We start from the raw sequence: 21,829 nt of genomic DNA, 5'->3' as shown, positions 1-21,829 counted from the left end.
CCTGTGGACAATTGCCCCCGCATACACCAGGGTGGGAGGTGGTTTCCAACCTAAACCTTCCATCTTGAATGATCTCACCTATTGGCTCGGCCTTTCTTAGACCCCAAGCATTCCGTTCTACACTCTTCACTGCCTCCTGCAGGAGTCTCTGGCATTCGCGCTCCTTCTTCATCAGTTCCCACTGCAACCTGGCAGAACAGAAAAGATGAGAGAATTGCCCATTTTGTGTGTGTTCGTAATGGTGGGCCTCCAGGGGGAAGCGGCCTAGTTGAACACTGAACCAAAAGTATCTGAAGCACTCTCCTAAGTAGCAGGGCTATTTTTGGGCAGGAACGCACAGGAATGGAGTTCCGGCTGGCTCCCAAGTTGGCCACGCCCAGCAGGAACTCATTAGCATAATAGGCCACACCCAACAGCAGAAATCCATTAGGATTGGCTTCATTAGGGGTGTGTGGCCTAACGTGCAAAGGAGTTCCTGCTACAAAAAAAGCCCTGGGTTTTGACAACAAACAAGGTAAACAGAATAACAAGCAAAAGGTGGCTGCAGCTGGATAACCACACTTCTGGTAACATGGGGGTGCACCCTAATGTGCTAATGAGCTATGCTGGCAGGGGTGTGGCCTAATATGCTAATGCGTTTCTGGTGTTGGGTGTGGCCTATTATGCTAATGAGTCCCTGGTGGGCTTTTTCTACAAAAAGAGCCCTGCTAAGTAGTATACACAACGTGATATGACAGACTGCTATGTCACTGTCGCTCACTGGATTAGGGGGTGTTCTGGGCCCACAGCAGAGAGCTACTGTGGGGAGGAGGATACGGGCAGCATCCTGACCTCCAAATAATGTTGTGGGATCTGGGGAAGCCAGATTGGAAGCGTCCCTCTGCCGTGGAAGGTCCTAGGTGACCTAAGGTCGGCTGCCTCTCTCTCAGCCTAGCCTACCTCAGAGGTTCTTGTTGTAAGGACAAAACAAAGGAGGAGAGAATGAGAAAAGCAGGATATAAATCAGTAATGGCAAAAGAGTGACAGCTTGCACCCACCCACCAGCTGTGACAGACAGTGTGGTGTTGGGGCGAGATTGGCAGACTAGGTCCCAAGGTTCAACCCCCATGAAGTTTGCTGGATGACTTTGGGCCAGTTGCTCTCAGCCTAACCTACCTCACAGGATTGTTGTGAGGGTAAAATGGAGGGGGGGAGACCTAATGTACATTGCCCCAAGCCTGTTATTGGAAAGGAGGGATAAAAAGTGTACTAAACAAATAAACAATAAATAGCTGTAATAAATGCCTCTCAGCATTGAGAAGTTCAGGGCAGATGTGCCTGCTTCATACATGCATACAAAACACCTGATAACTTACTATTTTCTTCATTTTATACCCCACCTTTCTCCCCAATGGGGACTTGTGCCTGAATGTGTCAAAAGCAAAAGGATTTTGCTTGAGACCTTGGAAATCACATTGCTCCAAACCCAGAGTTCTGGATAGGGTTAGATACTGGGAAGAAGGAGATGTACTCTGCATTGGTTCAGAGATACTCATTCCTTTTAACTGTAATGTTGAAAACCATGCTGAACCTTGCATGTTTATTAACTGTTTATTAACTTCACTTGTACCCTCCATTTCTCTTCAATGTCAACTCAAAGGGGCTTACATCGTTCTTCTCTCCTCCATTTTATCCTCACAACAACCCTGTGAGGTAGGTGTCAGTTGAGTGCTGGCTCCTGCATGGGAGCATTTGTGAGAAGGGGAAGGTGACCACTTGCTTTGTGCGGGATGCACAACCCTATTTAGGGAGCTGGGGGAGGTATGGCCAAAGAGGAAGTGCACAGACCTGCTTCCCAGTGCAAGGGACAGGATGCACAGGAGAGGAGGAGGAGGGTGCTGTATATCCCCCTCCCCTTTCCACAGGAGGCTGTGGCAGTGTGTCTTGGCGAGTGAACTCCGAGGGCAAGGCAGGCACTTCAAGGGACAGTCCCTTTAAGTGCCTTTTCCCCCTCCATTGGAAACAATGGAGAATGGGCCCACCTTCTTCTGGGGATCATAGAATTGGAGCCCTGGTCCAATCTTTTGGAAACGTTGAGGTTTTTTGGAAGAGAGGCACCAGCAGCCACCCCCCAAGCCCAAAATACCCCCAGATGGATTCTCCATTATAGCCTATGGGGACCATTGACTATAATGGTACCCATAGGGTATAATGGAGCCGAAAAAATTCAGCAATCCCAATTATTTCCCAAATCCCAATACCATACTGATATTGGGATTCAGGAATATCGGGAAATACTAATATTTTCCAGATTCAATGTATCCTGACCCGAAAAATACCAATTTTTTTTCATGCACACCCCTAATCAAATGCTGCTTTGAAATCCACATAGGCATAGGCAGTGTAGAGTGCTCCATTTGGCTTAGAGCTGTACTACATGATTGGTTGGTAGTTGGTGAGGTTCAGTTTTTCTCCTTTCATGTAAATTGGACATATACTAAAATTTATCTTTATCTTCAACCAGGTATCTATGCATTCCTTCCCCAAAGAGATGAATGCTCTTAAATGGGATGCTAGCCACTCAAGCATGAGAGGATGGGTCCATTTCCCAGTTGTGGAGCCAGTTGTTATGTCTAGCCATGACATTAGATGCCATAGCTCTGGCCGACAGTTGGATTGCATCTAGCGATACGTCCGCAAAGAAGGCTGCTGCGAGGGCAATCTTCTTTAGCTCATCCTTAAGTTCCTTGGAGATGGCACTACCTGCTGCTGAGAAGTCTGAGGTCCAGGAATAGACTGCCCTTGAAAAGAGTGAGCTTCCTGTAGAGGCCCCCCTTGCAGAAACAGCCTGGCTGAACCAGCTAGTGTGTTCAGACCAGGTGCTTCCACCTCCTTGTCATTGAAAGAGTACGTAGAACCTTAGGAAGGAGCTCAGAGAATATCTCCAGTGGGAAAAGACGGGTCTGCATGGTCTTCCTCCTCTGATAGTTCGCCCTCCTCTTTTAGGGAGGAAGAGTCAGAAGAGTCCGATTCTTCGGAGTCCAGGCCTAGCCAGGGATGTGTTTCAGAGTGGGCTACTTTGCTTCTTTTGGGTCAGGGGGTGAGGGGGAAATTCTACCCTCCCCCCTTCTACCAGACCCTTAACGCGAGGGTGAGTGAGGCCCAGATCTGCTAGAAGTCCTAGAAAGGTTCCTTAAGCTAGAAATGGCTTTGGAAAGGGCCACCCTGACCTCTTTATGCATTTCACCCTTAATCCAGGCTAGGAGGTTGGCCTGGGCATTATCCCCTGAAAGAGCCAGGTTAGGGGTTTCAGGCAGGTCCGAACCATGCTGGGAACCCTGAGCAGAGGCATGGGAGGGTGAGGAGGGAAGCTCAAGGCCGGAAGCCAACATTTCTTGAGGTGCAGACTCGGACATGCCGGCATTCGCCATTTCTTGCCCTTTTTGGGAGGGGACGAATAAAATCTCACCCTGCGGCTTCTAAGGCAGGGGACCTTACTGAGTTTCAAGAGTGTGGCTGGAGGACTGAGCAGACAGTGGAAGCTGCAGCCTGAGATACCCAGCTGGCCCAGCAGGCTCCTGAAGGCCACGCCGAGAGCAGGAGCACTCCCGTAGGTGGCAGCCGCCAACGCTCCACTGAGCACAGGAGTGACTGGGGAAGTTCCTTGCCCGAAGGCCGGAGACTCTGCAGCTGAGCGGATCTTCGGAGGGAGGGGAGGGCTCTCGCCCAGGTGATATCCACTCCTGTGCCCCTTTTGGCTCCCCTGTTATTTTCCACTCCTGAGTAGGTGTTGAAATGTGGGGGGGGGAGGCGATGGCCTTCCCACCCCCTCTAGGAAAAAGATTTAAAACCTCCCTGGAAAAAACCTCAACTGCTGCCCCAGAAGAGGAGGAGAAGAAAGGAAGGGAGAGCTGTTGAAGAAAGAAGTTAAAAGGAAAAGAAATCCTTCGGAATCACAGCGCTCCAGAGAGTGCAGCCAGCAACACCTATCTGCCCTGCAGGCAGGGCCAAGACTGGGGCCTGGGAGAGAAACCCCTCCCCTCCAGGACTCACACAAAGACCAGGGAAAAGCTTCTCCCCCAGACATTGAGACTGCCCCACCCTGGACTACTGGAGAATGGGATAGTTTAAAGCAAGGATGATGGGGGAAAGGTTGAATTCTCTCTGGTTTAGCTGAGAATTCAATGTTCCCTCTAAGCTGTGGAGTCTTGTGAGCAAAAATTCTACTTTTTGAGCGACTGGCATTACAGTTGTGAGCGAGCAATTTGGCTGCTGCATAAATTAGGTTGCTCTGGAGCCATCCTTCCTGAGCCAAGGCAAAAATGTGTGAGCTGGAGGCTAAAAAACTGTGAGCTAGCTCACACTAACTCAGCTTAGAGGGAACACTGGCTGAGATACACACATAAAGCTGTCTCTTACCCAACCATGATGTTCAAAACTGCCTCCTTGAACTAGCAGCAGATCTCCTTCATCTCTGGTCAGATTCCCTACAACCTGATCCTTAAAGTTGGAGATGCCAGGAACTGAACCTGAGACCTTCTGCATGCCAAACAGATGCTCTACCACTGAGCCACACCCCAACCAGCTTTCAGGACTCTGCCCTCCTGTTATGATGTCACCAGTGTTCCCTCTGGCTCACACATTTTTGTCCAAGCCCAGGAAGGATGGCTCCAGAGCAAACTATTTATTTATTTATTTAATTGCATTTATATCCCACCCTCCTCACGCGCGGGCTCAGGGTGGCTTACAAAGCACAGGTGTAATACAACACCACAGTTAAAACAATTAAGGCACACAGTGCGCTAAAATACAGTTAAAACAATGTAAACACAGGTAAGCACAGTGGGCAACTCCCAAGGATCCATTGCAACTAACATACTCGCTCCTTATTGCATATCACATTGAGTCAGAGAGGGGGCTGCTATGGCCCTGATGTTCAGGTGGGCAGTCAGCCTAACCCAGCAGTACTGCTTTGCAGTCACCCATTGGTGGTGGCGGCGGCTCCTATTTGAAAGCCTGGCGAAGAGCTCCGTCTTACAGGCCCTGAGGAACTGTAACAAGTCCCGCAGGGTCCTGATCTCCTCCGGGAGCTCATTCCACCAGATAGGAGCCGCCACCGAAAAGGAAGCCTGGCCTCTTTAGGGCCCGGGGTCACTAGACGGAGTTGTGACCCCGACCAAAGTGCTCTTTGGGGCTTATGCAGTAGTCAAATTGCTCACTCACAACTTTAATGCCAGTAGCTCACAAAGTAGAATTTTTGTTCACAAGTCTCCATAGCTTAGAGGGAGCATTGGATGTCACCATATCTACCTGATTGTCTGGTGGGGCAGGTTTTGTCTACCCTGACAGTGCTGCACCTCCTCCTCACAGGCCCCTCCAGTTACCAACATTGTTAATTACCCAAATCACCCCAAGGGGGAAAGGATCCACCATCCCACCCCCCACTCTATCTTATTCAAACCTATCCAAGAAAAGACTTGCCTTTGCGTCTCTGCCTGCAGGTAGCCCAGCTGGGCAAGGAGGGACCTGCAGCTCTTCAGGGGATGCTGGGAGTCCAGCCAGCTGCCGTTGCTGCCGGTGCCGATTCCGGAGCTTGGTGTTTCTGAACTGTCCTTCACGGTGCTGCTGCAGCTTTTGAGTGAGTGCAGCTCTTCCTGCACTGAAGGTGCCTCCTCCTCTTTGATGGGGGGTCCACAGACTTCCTCGTGTGAGAGCCACGGCTTCACCTTGAGCTCTGGAAGAGACAGAGGAGCCCAGGTGAAACAGCTGAGTGGCTGCAGCTCAGTGGCCAGGACTGAGCTGCCAGTTACATGTCGGGAAGTCCAATCCCCAAATGCGGTGTGCTGGTTTGATTCTTAGAGCACAGCCCAGGCACTCTGATCCCCCAGTTAAGGAAGCTGTGATTTTTAAAATTAAAAATTGCAAGATTCTAGGGTATACCCCAACACACACACACACACACACACACACACACACACACACACCTGAAGCTCAGAAAGGAACTCTTTCTTCTTCCACACTCATTCGTCTACAGGACAGAACAACTCTGAGTCCAGTAATCCCAGGACAGACTCCCACCCCCCCTGCCGGCACCCTACCTGTCAAGAGAACAGTGAAAGCTGCCTGGACCGCCTGCCCCATGAGGTTGTCCAGTGCAAACACCCAGTGTGGCTTGATCTGCAGCTTCCTCAGTGCCTGCTTCACCTGTACGCATGGGAAAGGACATGCACAAGATGTCAGGTGTACAGTCTTCTCTTCCACCCTGGCGACAGACTATCACAGAGCAAAGAACCAGACTTAAGTATCCCTCAAGACCACAGTGGCAACATGCTTGAATGACTATCTAAAGATTAAATGAGGAATGTTTCAGGCCCATAACTGCCCATCTTGTGATGTGGGAATAGAAGACATGGGGTATCTTTTTTTTTTTTTTTGCTATCACGTCACAGCTGGCTTACGGCTACCCTGTGGGGTTTTCAAGGCAAGAGATGTTCAGAGGTAGTTTGCCATTGCCTGCCTCTGTGTCGTGATCCTGGTGGCCTCCCATCCAACTACTAACCAGGGCCAACCCTACTTAGCGTCAGAGTTCTGATGAGATCGGACTATCCAGGTCAATATACATGGGATCAGTGTTCCTTCTAAGCTGAGTTAGTGTGAGCTAGCTCACCATTTTTTAGCCTCCAGCTCACACATTTTTGTCTCAGCTCAGGAAGGACGGCTCTAGAGGAAACTAATTTATGTAGTAGCCAAATCGCTTGCTCACAACTTTAATGCCAGTGGCTCACAAAGTAGGAATTTTGCTCACAAGACTCCACGGCTTAGAGGGAACATTGCATGGGATACCTGTTGCTTAGACCTGTAGCGTTATATCAAACACAACTTTAAAAGAATCAGTGCTCAGAACCTCTTTTTATTTATCTGTAGTGCTAATCTATTTTAATTTAGATATTTATAATCCTTTCCCGCCTCCAATGGGGACCCAAAGCCGCTTACATGGCTCTCCCCTCCCTCATTTTACCCTCACAGAAAACCTATGAAGCAGGTTAAGGCTGAGAGTGTGTAAGCGGCCCAAGGTCACCCAGTGAACGTCCCCTAGAGGAGTGGGGGTGTGAACCCGGGCCTCCCAGTTCCTAGTCCAAAGCTCCACCCACTCCATCACACTGGTCCTTTTGCCCTCTCGGCCAGAATGCTGGGAGGCAAAGGGTGGTTTACTTCTTCATTAGCAGTCAGGTAGAATTTTTTCCTTATGTTCCCACAAGTTAAAAGAACTAGAGGCTTGCTTTTCAAAAGGAAAATTCAGTGTGTGTGTGTGTGTGTGTGTGTGTGTGTGTGTAGCAAGGCTCCCCAGAGCCCCCCTCATCACTTCAGAGCCCCTAGACAAAGATTCCCTCTGTCCCTGCCAATACCACCCAGGCACTGTACAAAAACAAGTCATATGACTGGCCTGGCTCCATGGGCCCCCAGGGACCCTCAAACTCTGTCCCCTCTTGGTGGCTCAGGTTTTCAGACGCTCCCTACGCTGAACGTTTGAGAATCCGTTGTTCGGCACACACCTCTACCTGGCACACTCACAGTATCTTGGAAGGTGAAGAGCGGAGCCTGCAGGTGATAAAGGCTAAGCTGATCCGCCTGCAGGTGGAGCTGGAGTTGCAGAAGGCCCTGGGTGAGCTGCTTGCGATTGGGAGAGCGGATGTAGCTCTTGAGGCAGGACACCAGCTGGGAGATGTGCTCCAATGACAATGGGCTCTGGAGATGGAGGGAAAAAAGGGTCCGGTTCAACCGGGAAGACAAAAGGCCCTGAGCTGTGCTAACAGCTGAAGCTTCAGTAATAAGAACATAAAAGGAGCCCTGCTGGATGAGACCGGTGGTCCATCTAGCCCAGCATCCTGTCTCACACAGTAGCCAACCAGTTCCCCTGGAGGGACAACAAACAGGGATCTGCCTCCTAGCACTGGTATTCAGAGGCTCCATTTGGCCCCCACTGCTAGTAGCTAAAGAGAGAGACTTCTTCTCCAAGAATCCGTCTGATCGCCTTTAAAAACCATTTATGCTCGTGGCCATCACCACAATTGAACTGCTCATTGACCAAAGAAGCATTTTGTTTTTCCAGACTGGCTCAAATGCCCGTTTTCCAGACTGGCTCAAATGCCCATCAGCTTCATTAGAAGGTCCCTTCTTCAAGTGCTGCCCGTGCCCAAGTCCCCCGATATCACCAGCTTCCCTCAGCCAGACTCAGGGGTCATTTCGTAGAAAAAGAGGTGCAGGAGCTCATTAGCACAACTCATTAGCATAACTTGTTTGCATATACCACACCCCCTGACATCAGCGGAAGTGTGTCAGAAGGCAACACCCACTGCTCAGGCTCCACTGGACTGTTTTGGATTGCTAGCTATTGGGTGGGGGGACACACATGCAGATCTGTCCTCGCAGAGGAGGGAGAGCTTGTACCTGAATAAAACTTGGTCTTAAAGGTGCCACTGGACTGTTTTGGACCGGGGGGGGCGGGGGGGGCTCTGCAGCTTACCTGGCTGCTTCTTGCTCTGACTGAGGGCTGCTGGGAGCAGGGGGTGGGGCTTGTTGCATGTGCCCGCCCCCTGGGCTTTTTACTGCCGGAGCTCCGCTCCTGTGCGCTCCTGCAGGAAATGACCCCTGGCCAGACTGAGTCAGCATTATAAGGAGGATCTTGCTGAGACAGATCCCTCCTGTTTTAGGTTTTGGTTTAGTAGCCACATGTTTACCCTTGCATGGTTCAAGAGGCAACTGAGTGCACTGGAGTGGTACGCCCAATAAGGTACCCTTTGGGAAGAGCTGTCGTTCAGTGGCTGTGCACCTGCAAAAAGAGTCAGGTTCAAGACCCGGTGTCTCTCCACTGAAAGAATCTCAGATGTTGGGAAAACTTCATCTCTGCTTGAGACCGACTGCCATTCAGGGTCAGGGATCAGGCTAGACTCAAGCTGTTGGCTTTTGCACATGGTGGACGTCAAATGGATAGCCATATTTGGGGTGAGGAAAGCGTGATCCGCTTCTTGGAATCAGGACTCGGCCCCCTGATAAGCCAACAGAAGGGTTGGACGGTACTTACCCGGTCCTGGACCTCGTGGATTGCAGATGCAATGCTTGGTAGCTCCTCCGTCAAGACTTTGTGGAGCGTGGCTCTTCGCTCGCTGTCCTTCTTCAGCAAGAACAAACAGCCACTCTCCTCATGGGAAGAAGAGGAGAGGTTGAGGTCAAGATTGGCCAGTTTCTCTGGAGTCCTGTGTACACACAGTGGTAGGGCTGGGGTCAAGGGCAGGGCCTGGGCCCCTGCCGAGGCCCACAGCCCTGTTGAGCAGAGATGCTTGGATTCTCAGCTCTTGCCATTCTCAGAAGCAAATAAGAAGAAGAAGAAGAAGAAGAAGAAGAAGAAGAAGAAGAAGAAGAAGAGATTGGATTTCTACCCCGCCCTTCACTACCCAAAGTTGTCTCAGCGCAGCTTACAAACTCCTTTCCCTTCCCCTCCCCACAACAGACACCCTGTGAGGTAGGCGGGGCTGAGAGAGCTCTTGAGAGAAACTGCTCTCTTTCAAGGACAGCTCTTATCAGAACTACGGCTTGCCCAAGGTCATCCAGCCAGGTGCAAGTGGAGGCGTGGGGAATCAAACCCGGTTCTCCCAGATTACAGTCCGCGCACTTAACCACTACACCAAAGTCTTCCATTTCCACTATAGGAGAGGCCCATGGCCACAGTGCGGCATTTGGGGGTGCAGCCCCACCACCCACAAACCCTGCCCCACCACCTGATGATGCCAGACACCCCCCACCCCCAGTACGCCTAGCCCCACAGCAGCAGCGAGGCTGGGGAAAGAAAGGGAAGCTGCACTGCTGCTTCTGGTCAGTTTCACTCCCTGCAGATCAGCTGCTCCATTTAACAGCTGAAAGGAGGGGAGCGAAACTGACCAGAAGGGGCAGAGCCCCTTTCCTTTCCTTCCCCAGCCTCCCCGCTGCGGGGGGTGGGTGGGCGGGGGAAGGAAGGAGAGAGAAGGCATGGTGATGATGGTGGGGAAGCCAATCTCTCTCTCTCTCCCATAACTTTCCATGGCGGGATGGGGGAAAGCCACTCCCTCTCCTGGGGTTGCCAATCTCAAGGTGGTGGCTGGAGATCCCCTGGCATTATCCTGATCTCCAGGTGGACTCTATGGCATTATATCCCATTGAAGTCCCTCCCCTCCCCTCCCCTCCCCACACCCCGTCCTCCTCAGACTCCACTCCCAAAATCTCCAGTCATCTATTATTTTTAAGTATAAGCATAATGGGTGCCCCACAAGAAAAACATTTGCCCTACAGAACGAAAAATCCTGGCTACGGCCCTGCCCTTCTGTATTATGTTTTCTGTGTGATTGTTAGAAATATCATGGGGTGGTAGTGACAGGACACAGTCACCAGATGGCACTAAAAAGCTTCCCCTTTGCTTCTCTGACCTCAGTGCGGGGCACCCTGCGGGGACAACTCAGGACGGTTTCATACCTGCAAGAGAGTGAGCTGGGAATAACAGGGCAGAATGGACTGTACCACTTTAGGCAGCCGGTGGAGGGTTTCAGTTCTGAGTGTTGTTTTGCTTTTTTTTTTTTTTTTTTTTTTTAAACACCTTTCTATGCAAATAGTAAGGTTTGCAAAGAAGGGAGATAAGATTTTACATTCTCTTTTTGTGTTGGTGTTCTAGCTGCAAGGCGTCTTTAAGCACAGAGGACCATTCAAAAATCTGCCCCTTTTCCTGACAGTCGGAAGTGGAGCAGTCTATTCTACCACCTCTATACTGAACACCACTGTTCCCTCTAAGCTGAGCTGGTGTGAGCTAGCTCTCAGTTTTTTAGCCTCTGGCTCACACATGTTTGTCTCAGCTCAGGAAGGAGGGCTCCAGAGCAAACTAATTTATGCAGTAGCCAAATCGCTCACTCACAACTTTAATGCCAGTAGCTCACAAAGTAGAATTTTTGCTCACAGGACTCCACACCTTAGAGGGAGCACTGCTGAACACATTTCCATTGGTCTATCAAGGTCAGTCTTCTTTGGCTGTATCTCAGGTGAAGGCCTTACACATTTCCTCCTCCTTGACCATATTTCACTGGAGATGCCCAGGAATCCCTCTCCTGCCATGGAAGCTCACTGGGTGACACGCCAGTCACACTTTCTCTCATCCTAACCTACCTCACAGAATTGCTGTTATAAAGATAAAATGGGAGCTCATTTTTGGGTCCCCACTGTGGAGAAAGGCAGCATACAGATTAAATTCAGGTACACAGTTTGTCCTGTGGTCTTTGGCTGGCTTTCTCAAGCTATCCACTCAGCTTTTTTTTTTTAGTGTTTGCTTTGTTTTTGTCAGCTGTTGTCTGGATCAGTGTTCCCTCTAAGCTGAGTTGGTGTGAGCTAGCTCACAGTTTTTTAGCCTCCAGCTCACACATTTTTGTCTCGGCTCAGGAAGGATGGCTCCAGAGCAAACTAATTTATGCAGCAGCCAAATTGCTGGCTCACCACTTTAATGCCAGTAGTTCACAAAGGTCCCTGCCAAACGAGGGGCAAAAAGAACGGGCAAAGTGCGGCCTTTAAAAGCCGCACCAAAATAGGCACGCGGCGGCGGGATCATACAGATCCCGTGAGCCGCCGTGCAATTGCTCCCCGGCACGATCAGATGCCGGGGAGACCGGGGAGGAAGCCACGGGAGGCTGCCGAACTGCGCATGTCTGAGCATGCGCAGTTCGGCCAGGACCCGGGGATGCGCCGGCGGAAGAATGCACCGGCGAATCCCACGGCCGGCTTTGATGCGGCCGTTTGGAAAGAACCACCTCGGTAGGTGGTTCTTTTTTGCTGTGGATTATCGCCGGAAGGGCCGGATCGGGGACGGGCGCGCAACACTTCCCAGATGTTGCGGTGGGATCGTGCCCGTTTGCGCCGCCCCCGATCCGTCCCTCTCCCGGCCCTAATCCTCTCTTGTGACCGGGGCCAAAGTAGAATTTTTGCTCACAAGACTTCACAGCTTAGAGGGAACATTGGTCTGGATGGTCTTCAAATTGATTTGCAGTGTGGATGACCATACCTCCAGCAAACCTTAGAACAATATAGTCCACCCCCCTTTTCAAATTCAAAAACTGGCAACCTTGGGATGCAGGGAAAAAAGGAGAAGGAAACACAAAACCTTTGCAAAACTCTACAGGAGGCCCAAGAGTAACTGCAAGTGACCAAGCTTCAAGAAATTGCTTGGACCAGACCCAGAGAGGTGCCTGTGAGCTAGCAGTTCTCCCGCATCAAGACTGGGGCTTTAAAAATGCTCACACTGCATACCGTAAACATTCAGCAGAGCCCTGAATCAGAGCCTAGAAGAAAGGAATGGGGAGGAAAGGGAAGAATCTCAGGCACATTTTCACCATTTGCCATTGGGGAGGGGCTGTGGGGCTCACGGGCAGAAACTCTGATTTGAATGCAGAAGCCCCCAGTTTAATCCCTGGCATGTTCAAGCATCATGCAGGAGGTGATGCGCAAGACCATGGAGAGCCGCTGTCAGTCAGAGAAGACCAGAGGTGGGCAGAAGGTCAGTCTCTAAGCAATTAAAAGTAGCTCTCTGGCCATCCTCCAGTGCTGCTTTCCCTGCCCTTTAAAGCTACCCACAGCAGTTTCTCTCCTTTTTCTCTTTCTTGTGAAGAAGGAAGAGGCACACGGACACCCCTTTGCCCTAGATGTTGAAACAACCAAACCAGCACCCTTCCCCATCTGCCCCATCTCATCTTCCTCATTGATGTACCCTTGCTCTGGATGGCAAATGAGAGTGCTACTGACTCTTTCCTCCTGCATCAAAGCTAATATTTCCCTCATCCAGGGAAAATATCATTGACTAACTGCATATTTTCCACTGCAGGGTAAATTACAATTTGGGGTGGAGTTTGCATTGCGAATACAGCAGAGGGATGGTTTCCCCTTGTAAGCATGGCAGATATGCTCTGAGACACTGAAATATCTGTACAAGCCACCATTTTGTTATTGGCTCCACCCACTGAGCCACCATTTTGTGACTGTTCGCTCAAAGGCTGTTGTGTATGCTGACCGCCACCGGGGGCCAGCGAACAGCCAGAGCTTGACTCTGGAAGAACAATAGGGACTAGGCTCCTAGTCCCTCCACTGGGGAACCAATGGGCACCGTGGCAGGAGATTCAAACCCACCAACAGGGCCCAGGGGCGTGTCCCTGGAGTGTATATAGTTGGCCTGCCGGCCGTTAGTGAGCAGTCTTATTGTGTACCAAATAAAGCGTGCTTTGCACTATGCCGGTCTTTGTCCTTCATCCATGCGGCAAACCCACTACAGAATAAAGGCTCTTGACAAAAATTAAATAGCTCCCAGAAACATAAAGTCTGGAGCAGACAATACTAGCCTGGAGAGACCAAAGGCCTGACTCAGTAGCAGACAGCTTCATGTGTATAAATTACAACACAGATTTGAATTTATGAATGATATTTTGACCAAGTTTGACTCTCTCGCTTTTTTGTTTAAAGAAGATTTGCAATCATGAAGCTCCACAAAATAAAAAAGAAAACACGTTTGTCCCTCTTAAGCGAGTAAGGCACTTGGGAGTAGAATGTAAAAAAATCTAGCTGTTTCCTTAAACCAGTATCTGTCAAAACCAACGCACTGTTTTAGCAAGGTTTAGGTGTGTGTGTGTGTGTTAACGTGGCTCTGTAAACAAGAATTAGAACACAGTTAAAGCGAAAGATCGTTTGGAAAAAAATTTCAGCTGCACAGTGAACCTACCCAAGTAAAGGGTCCCCTTCCATTCCTGTCTGCCCCAGATCTTACCGTAGGTGAGTGGATCTCTGCATCACCTCACTGGAACTTGGGGATAAGAAAATATTCTCTGCCTGTGGCATCAGGGCCTGCAAGGACGGGGAGCGGTCCCTGAATTCAACAATGCCCTCTGCGGAAGTTGACCTTTCAGTTATGGCAGGAGCTGCCGAGTCATCTGTGCAGATGAAAGAGGACTGTAAAAGGGACAGCAAAGAAAAGAGCCCCCTCCCAAATAATCTGGATTGCCAGACTGGCTTGGCTCACTAGCAGGTCTCCTCTCTTTCACCTGTCACTGCTGGGCTCTTGGTTTTCTTCCTACTGGATGTCTTCAAGAAAGACTCCTGAAGTAACGTGGCAGCTGTTGCACGCTTGTCTGGATCGGCTTCGAAACAACTCAGGATAAAGGTCTTGGCTTCATCCGACATGGAGTCAGGCACTTCAGGGTGGATCTTGAACATGCCTACCTACAACAAGAGACATCACTGGAGACAGTAAACAACGTCCCACCCACAAATGGTCTTAAGTGCCCATTCACATTGCATCTGTAGGCATCCTTTGTCAAGGGCCTATTATGCTCCGGTGTTTTCCCTTGCTTTCACCATGCATGTCCACTGGGTTTCTTTGTCGTTCTGCCAGGTAGACTTGGCGTGATCTGGTCCATGGGGTCGCGAAGAGTCAGACTCGACTGTGCGACTGAACAACAACAACAACAACAAATTGATTTTCCTCCCTTTAGCGTGCAGTTTCTTTCTGGTTGCTGTTTCCCTGGGTTTTCTGACATTGTTTTTGTGGCAATTTCCCCCTTGTTTCGCTTCCAAGCTGAAGGGAATTCAGAAGCATACTGATTCCCTCGGATTCTGACACCCCTTCTTATTACCTGAGGCTCTGTGCAGCCAGCAGGCCCGGCCACATGACTGATGGCTCCTGGCCTGTAGAACAGAGCTCAGCAGTCTGTCCTCTTCCAAAGATCAGCACCTAGAGACCCTCCCTCCTGAGAGCAAGCACTTGCCTTAAGCCTCTGACTCCACCCATTCTACATTGCACTCTCCACCCCTTTTGACCTGGTCCGCCCAGAGGCCACTCAGGTGCATCCTGGGAGCCCTCCTACAGGCATTCTGGGAAATCTCCAGGAGTCACCTGGATATTCCTAACACCAAATCCCTCAGTTCCTTTGCAAGTCAAGCCATTTGCATAACCATGGCTGCAATCGCATGGACCTTTAGATCCGACACAGGTGCGAAAGCCAGATGGATCTAAAGGGCGCAATCAGACAGCAACATCTGGGAAGCGTCCCACAGTCGTCGTCGGCCCGTGCTGCTCCGCCACAGAAGCGGAGTTAAAAGACACCGGGGAAAGTCTGGCTCTAACGGGTCCTGACAGGCCACGGACGGACTTTCCCCTGTCTGATCGTGCAAAAGCACAGTCTCATGCCGTTGGGATGGTCTGATCATGCCATCCCGGCTGAGTGCTGTTCCCCCCCCCCTCGCAGTATACACACAATCGCATACTCCACAGGGGGCCCTCAGTGCGGAGGTGCGGTTCCTCGTTTATGCACACGGGAAACAAACGCCCCCCAAAAAACCCTGACTCGCCCGCAGTTGCGTCTGATCACATAGTGACAGGCTGCGCCCAAAACTACAAAGGAGGGGCGTGATCTCGCAACTGAGTGTCAAATTACTCCGGAGGAAACAGCCTCGCTTTCTGTCTGCTTCAACTGGCACGTTTGACCATAGCCCATGGCTGGTAATTGACCTAGCTTCCCGCCCTTCCATACAGAAGAGGAAAAAACCAGGAACATTTTAAAAACTCAGAGTGAACACTCAGGTGTGGTGGGGTTTCTCCACAGTTACTACGCAGCTGTGCTAGGGCACTGGTGAAAATACCCCCCCCCCTTTCTTCAATTTAGTGGCACAAGACTAAAAAAGCTCTCCACAACTTCTGCCAGAGGACTCCTCCTCCCCCATAAAAATTGCAGCTCTCTTCAAAGTGTGGTGGAGTTGCAGCTGACTTTGCACAGGCGTGCATGCCCACACACACACTGCGAATGAGCACAGCTTACAGTGCCATGTCAGTGGGTTTTACCGTGCATTCTGTACACTCAACATGTTCCCCCATATTATGAGACTGTGTGTCTCTTTCCCATTTGTTACAGTGGCCGATAACACAGCAGAGAATCCCCTAGTGCTCAGCAAAATGGAAAAGGCAGCTTAGCAGCTGCTTGTCAGTTTCAGAAGAAGTCTGGCCAGTTTCAACAGTGGGTTTTCCACCTTTACCTGCCTTCCCTTCTGTTTCCTTTCATTCAAGAAAGGAATTCTAAAATTTATGCACAAAACCTGAACCATGAAGATTTAAATGGAAGGTAGTTGCTGGATGCTACTGCGCAGCTGCAATAGGGCAATTGTATAAATTAATTAAAAAGTTTGGATGCCACCCCCCACATGTCACAAGCACAGTTCCCTCTAAGTTGCATTAGGGGGTGCTGGCGCACAGCATTTCAGAAGCCAGATCAGAGGATTTCAGCTTCAACTCACAACATTTTTTTCCTTCCGTAGGAAACAATGGAGGATGGGGGCACCTCCTTCTGGGGCCCATAGAATTGCTCCCCCTGGTCCAATCTTTTGGAAACTTGGGGAGGTTTTTGAGGAGAGGCACCAACAACTATGCTGCAAATTTGTTGCCTCTACCTCAAAAAACAGCCTCCCCCAGATTACACTGGATTGAGTCTCCATTATAGCCTATGGGGGCATTGATTATAATGGTCCCCTAGGCTGTAACTGAGCCAGAAAAAAAATTATATTATGCTTTTCAGTATGATTTGTAAGCTGCCTTGAGTCACAGGGAAAAGTGGGATATAATTATTTGAATAAATAAGTCATTTGGGCAGGTTGATAACATTTAAACAACTTCCTGTCTGTTAGGTTAGGCAGCATTCTGACAGTGATTGTTCCACCTTTGTTATACTTGGCATGTAATGCTGGTTGTCATATTTCACTAAAAAAAAATCCAAGTAGACTGCAAGAGTTTTTTCTCCCCTAAGTGCTGGTATGTTTTTTAAGGGTCAGTGCAAGGTGATGGTCCAAGGCCAGGTCTACCAATATAATGGACTGAGGTGGGTAAACCTCCAGAGGCCAGGTCTACTAATATAGTGGAAAGGGGTGGGTAGACCTGTTCTCTGGAGGACAGGTCTACCAATATAGTGGACTGGGGCAGGTAGATCTGTTCTCTGGAGGCCAAGTTATCAATACAGTGGATTGGGCCCTATCTACCAATATAGTGGAAAGGGCCTGGTCTACCCCTGTAGAAGACAACATTTTGTGTAATGAATTTTGACTTGATTCTGTTTTCTCTTATAATGTTCAGATTATTCTTAAAATATAGTTTAAATATAGTTTAAAATAATTCATTCTGAGATATTTACAAGGTTATGGAAATAATCTTCAAAAAATAATTTATGCAATAGTCCACTGTAGACTCGCTCACAACTTCAATGCTACTAGCTTTTTTTTGCTCACAAGGTAGAATTTTTGCTCACAACACTGTGGAACGTAGAGGGAACATTGGTCACAAGTGACATTCTACCATGATTTAGAAAACTGCATTTTAAAAATTGTAGCTGCAGAATACACCGGAGGAAAAAGAACTGTGTGTGTAAGGCGGGCACAGAGTCCAAAGTCAAGATTAAAGGCTTACTGCTCTGAAAATCTGCAGTAAGATGTGCATACATAATGGGCCCATATTCTGTCTTTGGAAAAGGATACAGAGTCAACGCTGGGGCCTCAATCTGCCAGCAATGGGTTTGTGGAAGTGTTTTCTGAGGGAGACCCATGCCAGTCACAAAGGGGATAGGGTAGACTCTCAGCTCTTGCACAAATTGCTCATCCACACTATTGGTTGTTGTCAGTTTGGTATTCCATAAGCCTGGACTCCTGCTCTATTCACCCAGCCATTGCCTCTTCCTACACGAGGATCCTGTTCAAGACCATCTTCATCAACACAGGGCTTTCCTGCATTATCCTCACCTAATCCGGCCAACTCCGCCCAAGGCAACACATTCTCATCTATCCCTTCTTCACTGTCCAGTAGCTACTTCATGGCCTTTTCTGCACCCCCCTTTTTCTGTTATGTATACTGTTAATTAAGCGTGTGCACACACACATTAAGCTTCAAAACAACTATTTTAGATAACCGGAACTGGGAGAACTTAATGGATGGGAATCCCGTCCCAAACAAAGAAATCTTCCCCTTCAGGATTCTATAAGCTCCTGAGCATGCCAATATTCCCATCACTCTCTGTATTTTCTCCATTAACTGATTCTCAGCTGTTCTCAATGTTTGGTGCTCCCTGAAGCATGCTCAGTCCTTATCCAGCTATTGTTTCCTGCATACCTAGACAGTTCCTTGAACATGTTGCTTGGAGCCTAGATTGGCTTTCACAGTTGGCACAAACCACCCACTTTACTCTTAGATGCAGCAATGTAAATGCATATTACTTTACTAAAGGTAAAGGTTTCCCTTGCTCGAAAGCCAGTCGAATCCAACTCTAGGGTTGCAGTGCTCATCTCCGTTTCAAAGCCAAAGAGCCAGCGCTGTCCGAAGACGTTTCCGTGGTCATGTGGCCGGCATGACTAAACACCAAGGCGCACGGGACGCTGTTACCTTCCCACTGAAGTGGTCCCTATTTATCTACTTGCAATTTCTTGCTTTCGAACTGCTAGGTTGGCAGGAGCTGGAACTAGAGACAGGAGCTCACTCCGTCATGCGGCACACCCGGGTCTCAAACTGCTGAACTACTGATCTTCCACAGCCTGCAGTTCAGCGTCTTAACCACTTGAGCCACCGCAGCTCCTTTATTTTATTATGAGGTGATAAAGCACATAAAACAGACACAAGGCAATGAACTGTCACACTCTGTTGATCGTCTTGCAGGACTCTGGGTCCCTCCATGGGCGAGCCTATCTGACTCCTTCTGAGTCAGATAGGCTTTCCCACGGAGGGACTCAGTTTCTGCCTTACCTTGAACATGGCGGCCTGTGGGCTTCCCAGCTCGAAGAAAGGAGGCTTCCCTGTTGCCATCTCTATGATGGTACATCCCAGGGACCAGATATCTGCCGGCTTGCCATAGCCTCGTGGACCCTGATCAATGACTTCTGGAGCCATGTACTGCAAGGTGCCTGGAAAGGAAGGGGAGTGTCAGAATGAGTAAAGGAAGCCACACCTTACCGGCAATGAAAATATGTTCCTTTTTAATTTTATAACTTTTAGGCAAAAAGCAGGGCCTTGGAGGGCAGAAAGGCAGGGTATAATGTCTTTTTAAGTAAGCAGGCACACCCCTTCTCCATTTTAATCCTTAGGCAAGGAAGCTAATCTGGCAAACAGCCAGTTCAAAGGGGCCGAGGCCTCGGGAAGAGGTGTGAGTTGGAAGGCCAGAGCACAAGAGCTCTTAGCCTGGGCCCCACAATGTCCAAACTGCTACTGGGGAAAACTCCACCACTCCAGCAGAGGGTGAGAGACACCAGCTGTATACCTGAAAATCAACAGCAGTGCTGAAAATGGACTAAACAAAACCTGCTGGACAACACTAACTTCAATAAATCAAGAACTTAAACCCTGGATTGTGTTATGGCTTCTCTGTGGAAAGTGGCATGTTGAATATGGGTGTGTGTGTGTGTCTTTGTTGGTTTGTGTGGCAGTTAATAACTGGGGTAGGATGTTTGTTGAACATGCACTTTAGTGCAGATGGAAGCAGGCAGATTTGGGGGAGGGAAATTTCAAAGATGGCCACCACTAGGCAAGAGTGTGCACTTATCTATTATAAACCTAATCTAACATCTATAAACCTAAAAGTTTATCTATTCTCCAAAACATCTCAAGTAATGAACATAAGAACATAAGAGACGCCAATGTTGGATCAGGCCAAAGGCCCATCCCGTCCAACACTCTGTGTCACACAGTGGCCAGAAATACCAGGTGCCATCAGGAGGTCCACCAGTGGGGCCAGGACATTAGAAGCCCTCCCACTGTTGACACCCCCCCAAGCACCAAGAAGACAGAGCATCACTTGCCCCCGAGCCCCTATCTATACCTTGTGGCTAATAGCCACTGATGGACCTCTGCTCCAGAATGCTGATCCAAGAAGCCCTATTTCCCCTACTTCCTTTTTGAATATTGTGCAACATCCCTTACCTGTGAAGGTCTCTGCCTTGGGGCTGATCCCTGCCAACCTCTTCGAGGTGCCGAAATCGGAAATTTTCAACACTCCGCTGTATGTGTTGATCAAGACGTTATCTCCCTGTCAACCCCAGAAAATGAAGTCCAGCTTTAGGGAACTACGTGGGGGAGAAAAGAGGCACCTCCTCTCTCCTCCTCCTGGCCATTCTGAAATGATGCTCAGAGCTGGAACCAACTTCCATCGAAGCAGACAAGCCCACCCTGAGGCTGCTCTCACCTTTATGTCCCTATGGACAATCTGGTTGTCATGCAGGTAGCGCAGCCCCTCTAGGATCTGTTTGGTGTAGTAAATGATGGTTGGTTCGTTGTCCTTCAGAGGGCCCCACATGGAACGCAAGAGAGAGGAAAGACTCCCTAAAGGAGAACAAAAAAGAAGTCTCAAAGAGGATGGTAGGTCCAGGGTCCAGATCCACCCTCCCAAGACAGTTCTCTGGGTATTGCTAGCCCTCCCAAACTGGCTCATAGCTTCATTTACTGACAGAAATAAATGTTTTCATATTTGCAAGAGGCTGAGATGTCTAATGTTTACATCTCTCTCCTGGGCTTGCATAGGCATCTCAGCACATAACTCATAACTGTCTAGCCATTTTGGATGCACAGCAGCAGCTCTGCTACAGAGTGTGTCTATCCTGGAGATCGGTTTGGATAGCACAAATGGGCAGATGTTTTTAAAGGATTTTAAAAACAGCAAGAGATAAACAGTAAAATCAGACAGAAAAAAATCTCTGTAATAATACCTTAAAATTCTTAACAAGCAGGTCCAGCAGATCAACAACAAAAGCGAAACACACACATGCACAGACATGCATGCATGAGTGCACATACACAACACACACACACACCCCTCCACACACTGAAACTGCCAATTAAAATGCTTGGGAAAAGTAGAAGAGAGAAGGTGGCCTGTTACAGATTACTTTCTCCTGCCACTCTGTTAGCAGTCAGATCCCTCTTGCAGAGGGGCAGTTCAGTGGTCAGTCAAAGACAGGCACAAACACCCTTCATGTTTAATATCACTCCAGATATTATCCTATATATATAATCGCCCTAACACATTGGCCATTTCCAGATCTCCCACTGGCTGTGCAGTGTACTCCATCAGCCATTAGCCCATCAACTGCCACTCAAGAGTACTCACGTGCCATTGGCTGGGTGCTGGGTCTGCTCCTCTCCCCTGCCCACTGCCAGCCTGGACACGCTTCCCTCACAGAATAAACTATCAAAATGGCTGTCTCTCCTGACGAGGACACTTCTGCTTGGCTCCTGTGGGACTAAACTTTTCCTTCAGTGGCTGCTGCTAGGCAACCAAGCTTGGTTCTGTCAGTAAAAAGGCAAAGGAAGGTTCCATGCCTTTGTGGGGAACCCATTGGGGCTAGTCCTGATTAGGGTTGCCAGTTCCAGGTTGGGAAATTCCTGGATATTCTAAAGAAGCCAGAGTTTGGGGAGGGGAGAGGCCTCGGCTGAATAGAATGCCATAGAGCCCACCCTCCAAACCAGTTATTTTTTCTGGGGGAGAGAGATCTGTTGTCTGAAGTTTGGTTGTGATACCCAGTGATCTTCAGGTACCACCTGGAGGTTGGCTACCCTAGGCGTAGTAGTTAGCACTTCATAGTAGGATCTGCCAGATCCAGGTTCTTGCTGTGGAAGTTGAATGGGTGATTTCGGACCATACCTACCTCACAGGGTTGTTGTGCAGATCAAAAGGGGGAGAGGAGAATGATGTAAGCTGCTTTGGTCTCCACTGCAGAAAAAGACTGTACTTTTCCTCCTGGGGAACCATTGCTGCCAATCTCCAGGTGAGGGCTGGAGATCACT

General features: G+C 49.3%; 1 protein-coding gene across 1 annotated transcript in view; it reads right to left on the bottom strand.

Moving 5' to 3' along the window:
* MAP3K6 (mitogen-activated protein kinase kinase kinase 6) overlaps positions 1 to 21,829 on the bottom strand; it is a 100,255-nt gene that overhangs the window by 7,610 nt on the left and 70,816 nt on the right. Inside the window, exons 17-26 of the mRNA XM_015418605.1 lie at positions 20,232 to 20,368; positions 19,970 to 20,075; positions 18,800 to 18,957; positions 14,073 to 14,250; positions 13,799 to 13,961; positions 9,062 to 9,233; positions 7,552 to 7,725; positions 6,078 to 6,183; positions 5,461 to 5,713; positions 79 to 188 (exon numbers count right to left, since the gene is read on the bottom strand). Coding sequence (XP_015274091.1) covers positions 79 to 188; positions 5,461 to 5,713; positions 6,078 to 6,183; positions 7,552 to 7,725; positions 9,062 to 9,233; positions 13,799 to 13,961; positions 14,073 to 14,250; positions 18,800 to 18,957; positions 19,970 to 20,075; positions 20,232 to 20,368 — 1,557 coding nt within the window. The remainder of the gene's footprint in view (positions 1 to 78; positions 189 to 5,460; positions 5,714 to 6,077; positions 6,184 to 7,551; positions 7,726 to 9,061; positions 9,234 to 13,798; positions 13,962 to 14,072; positions 14,251 to 18,799; positions 18,958 to 19,969; positions 20,076 to 20,231; positions 20,369 to 21,829) is intronic.

Source organism: Gekko japonicus, unplaced genomic scaffold (assembly GCF_001447785.1).
Source record: "Gekko japonicus isolate JY-2015 unplaced genomic scaffold, Gekko_japonicus_V1.1 scaffold456, whole genome shotgun sequence".
Taxonomy (NCBI): Eukaryota; Metazoa; Chordata; class Lepidosauria; order Squamata; family Gekkonidae; genus Gekko; species Gekko japonicus.
The sequence above is the reverse complement of the archived record's forward strand: the minus strand, read 5'-3'. Positions and strand labels throughout refer to the sequence as shown.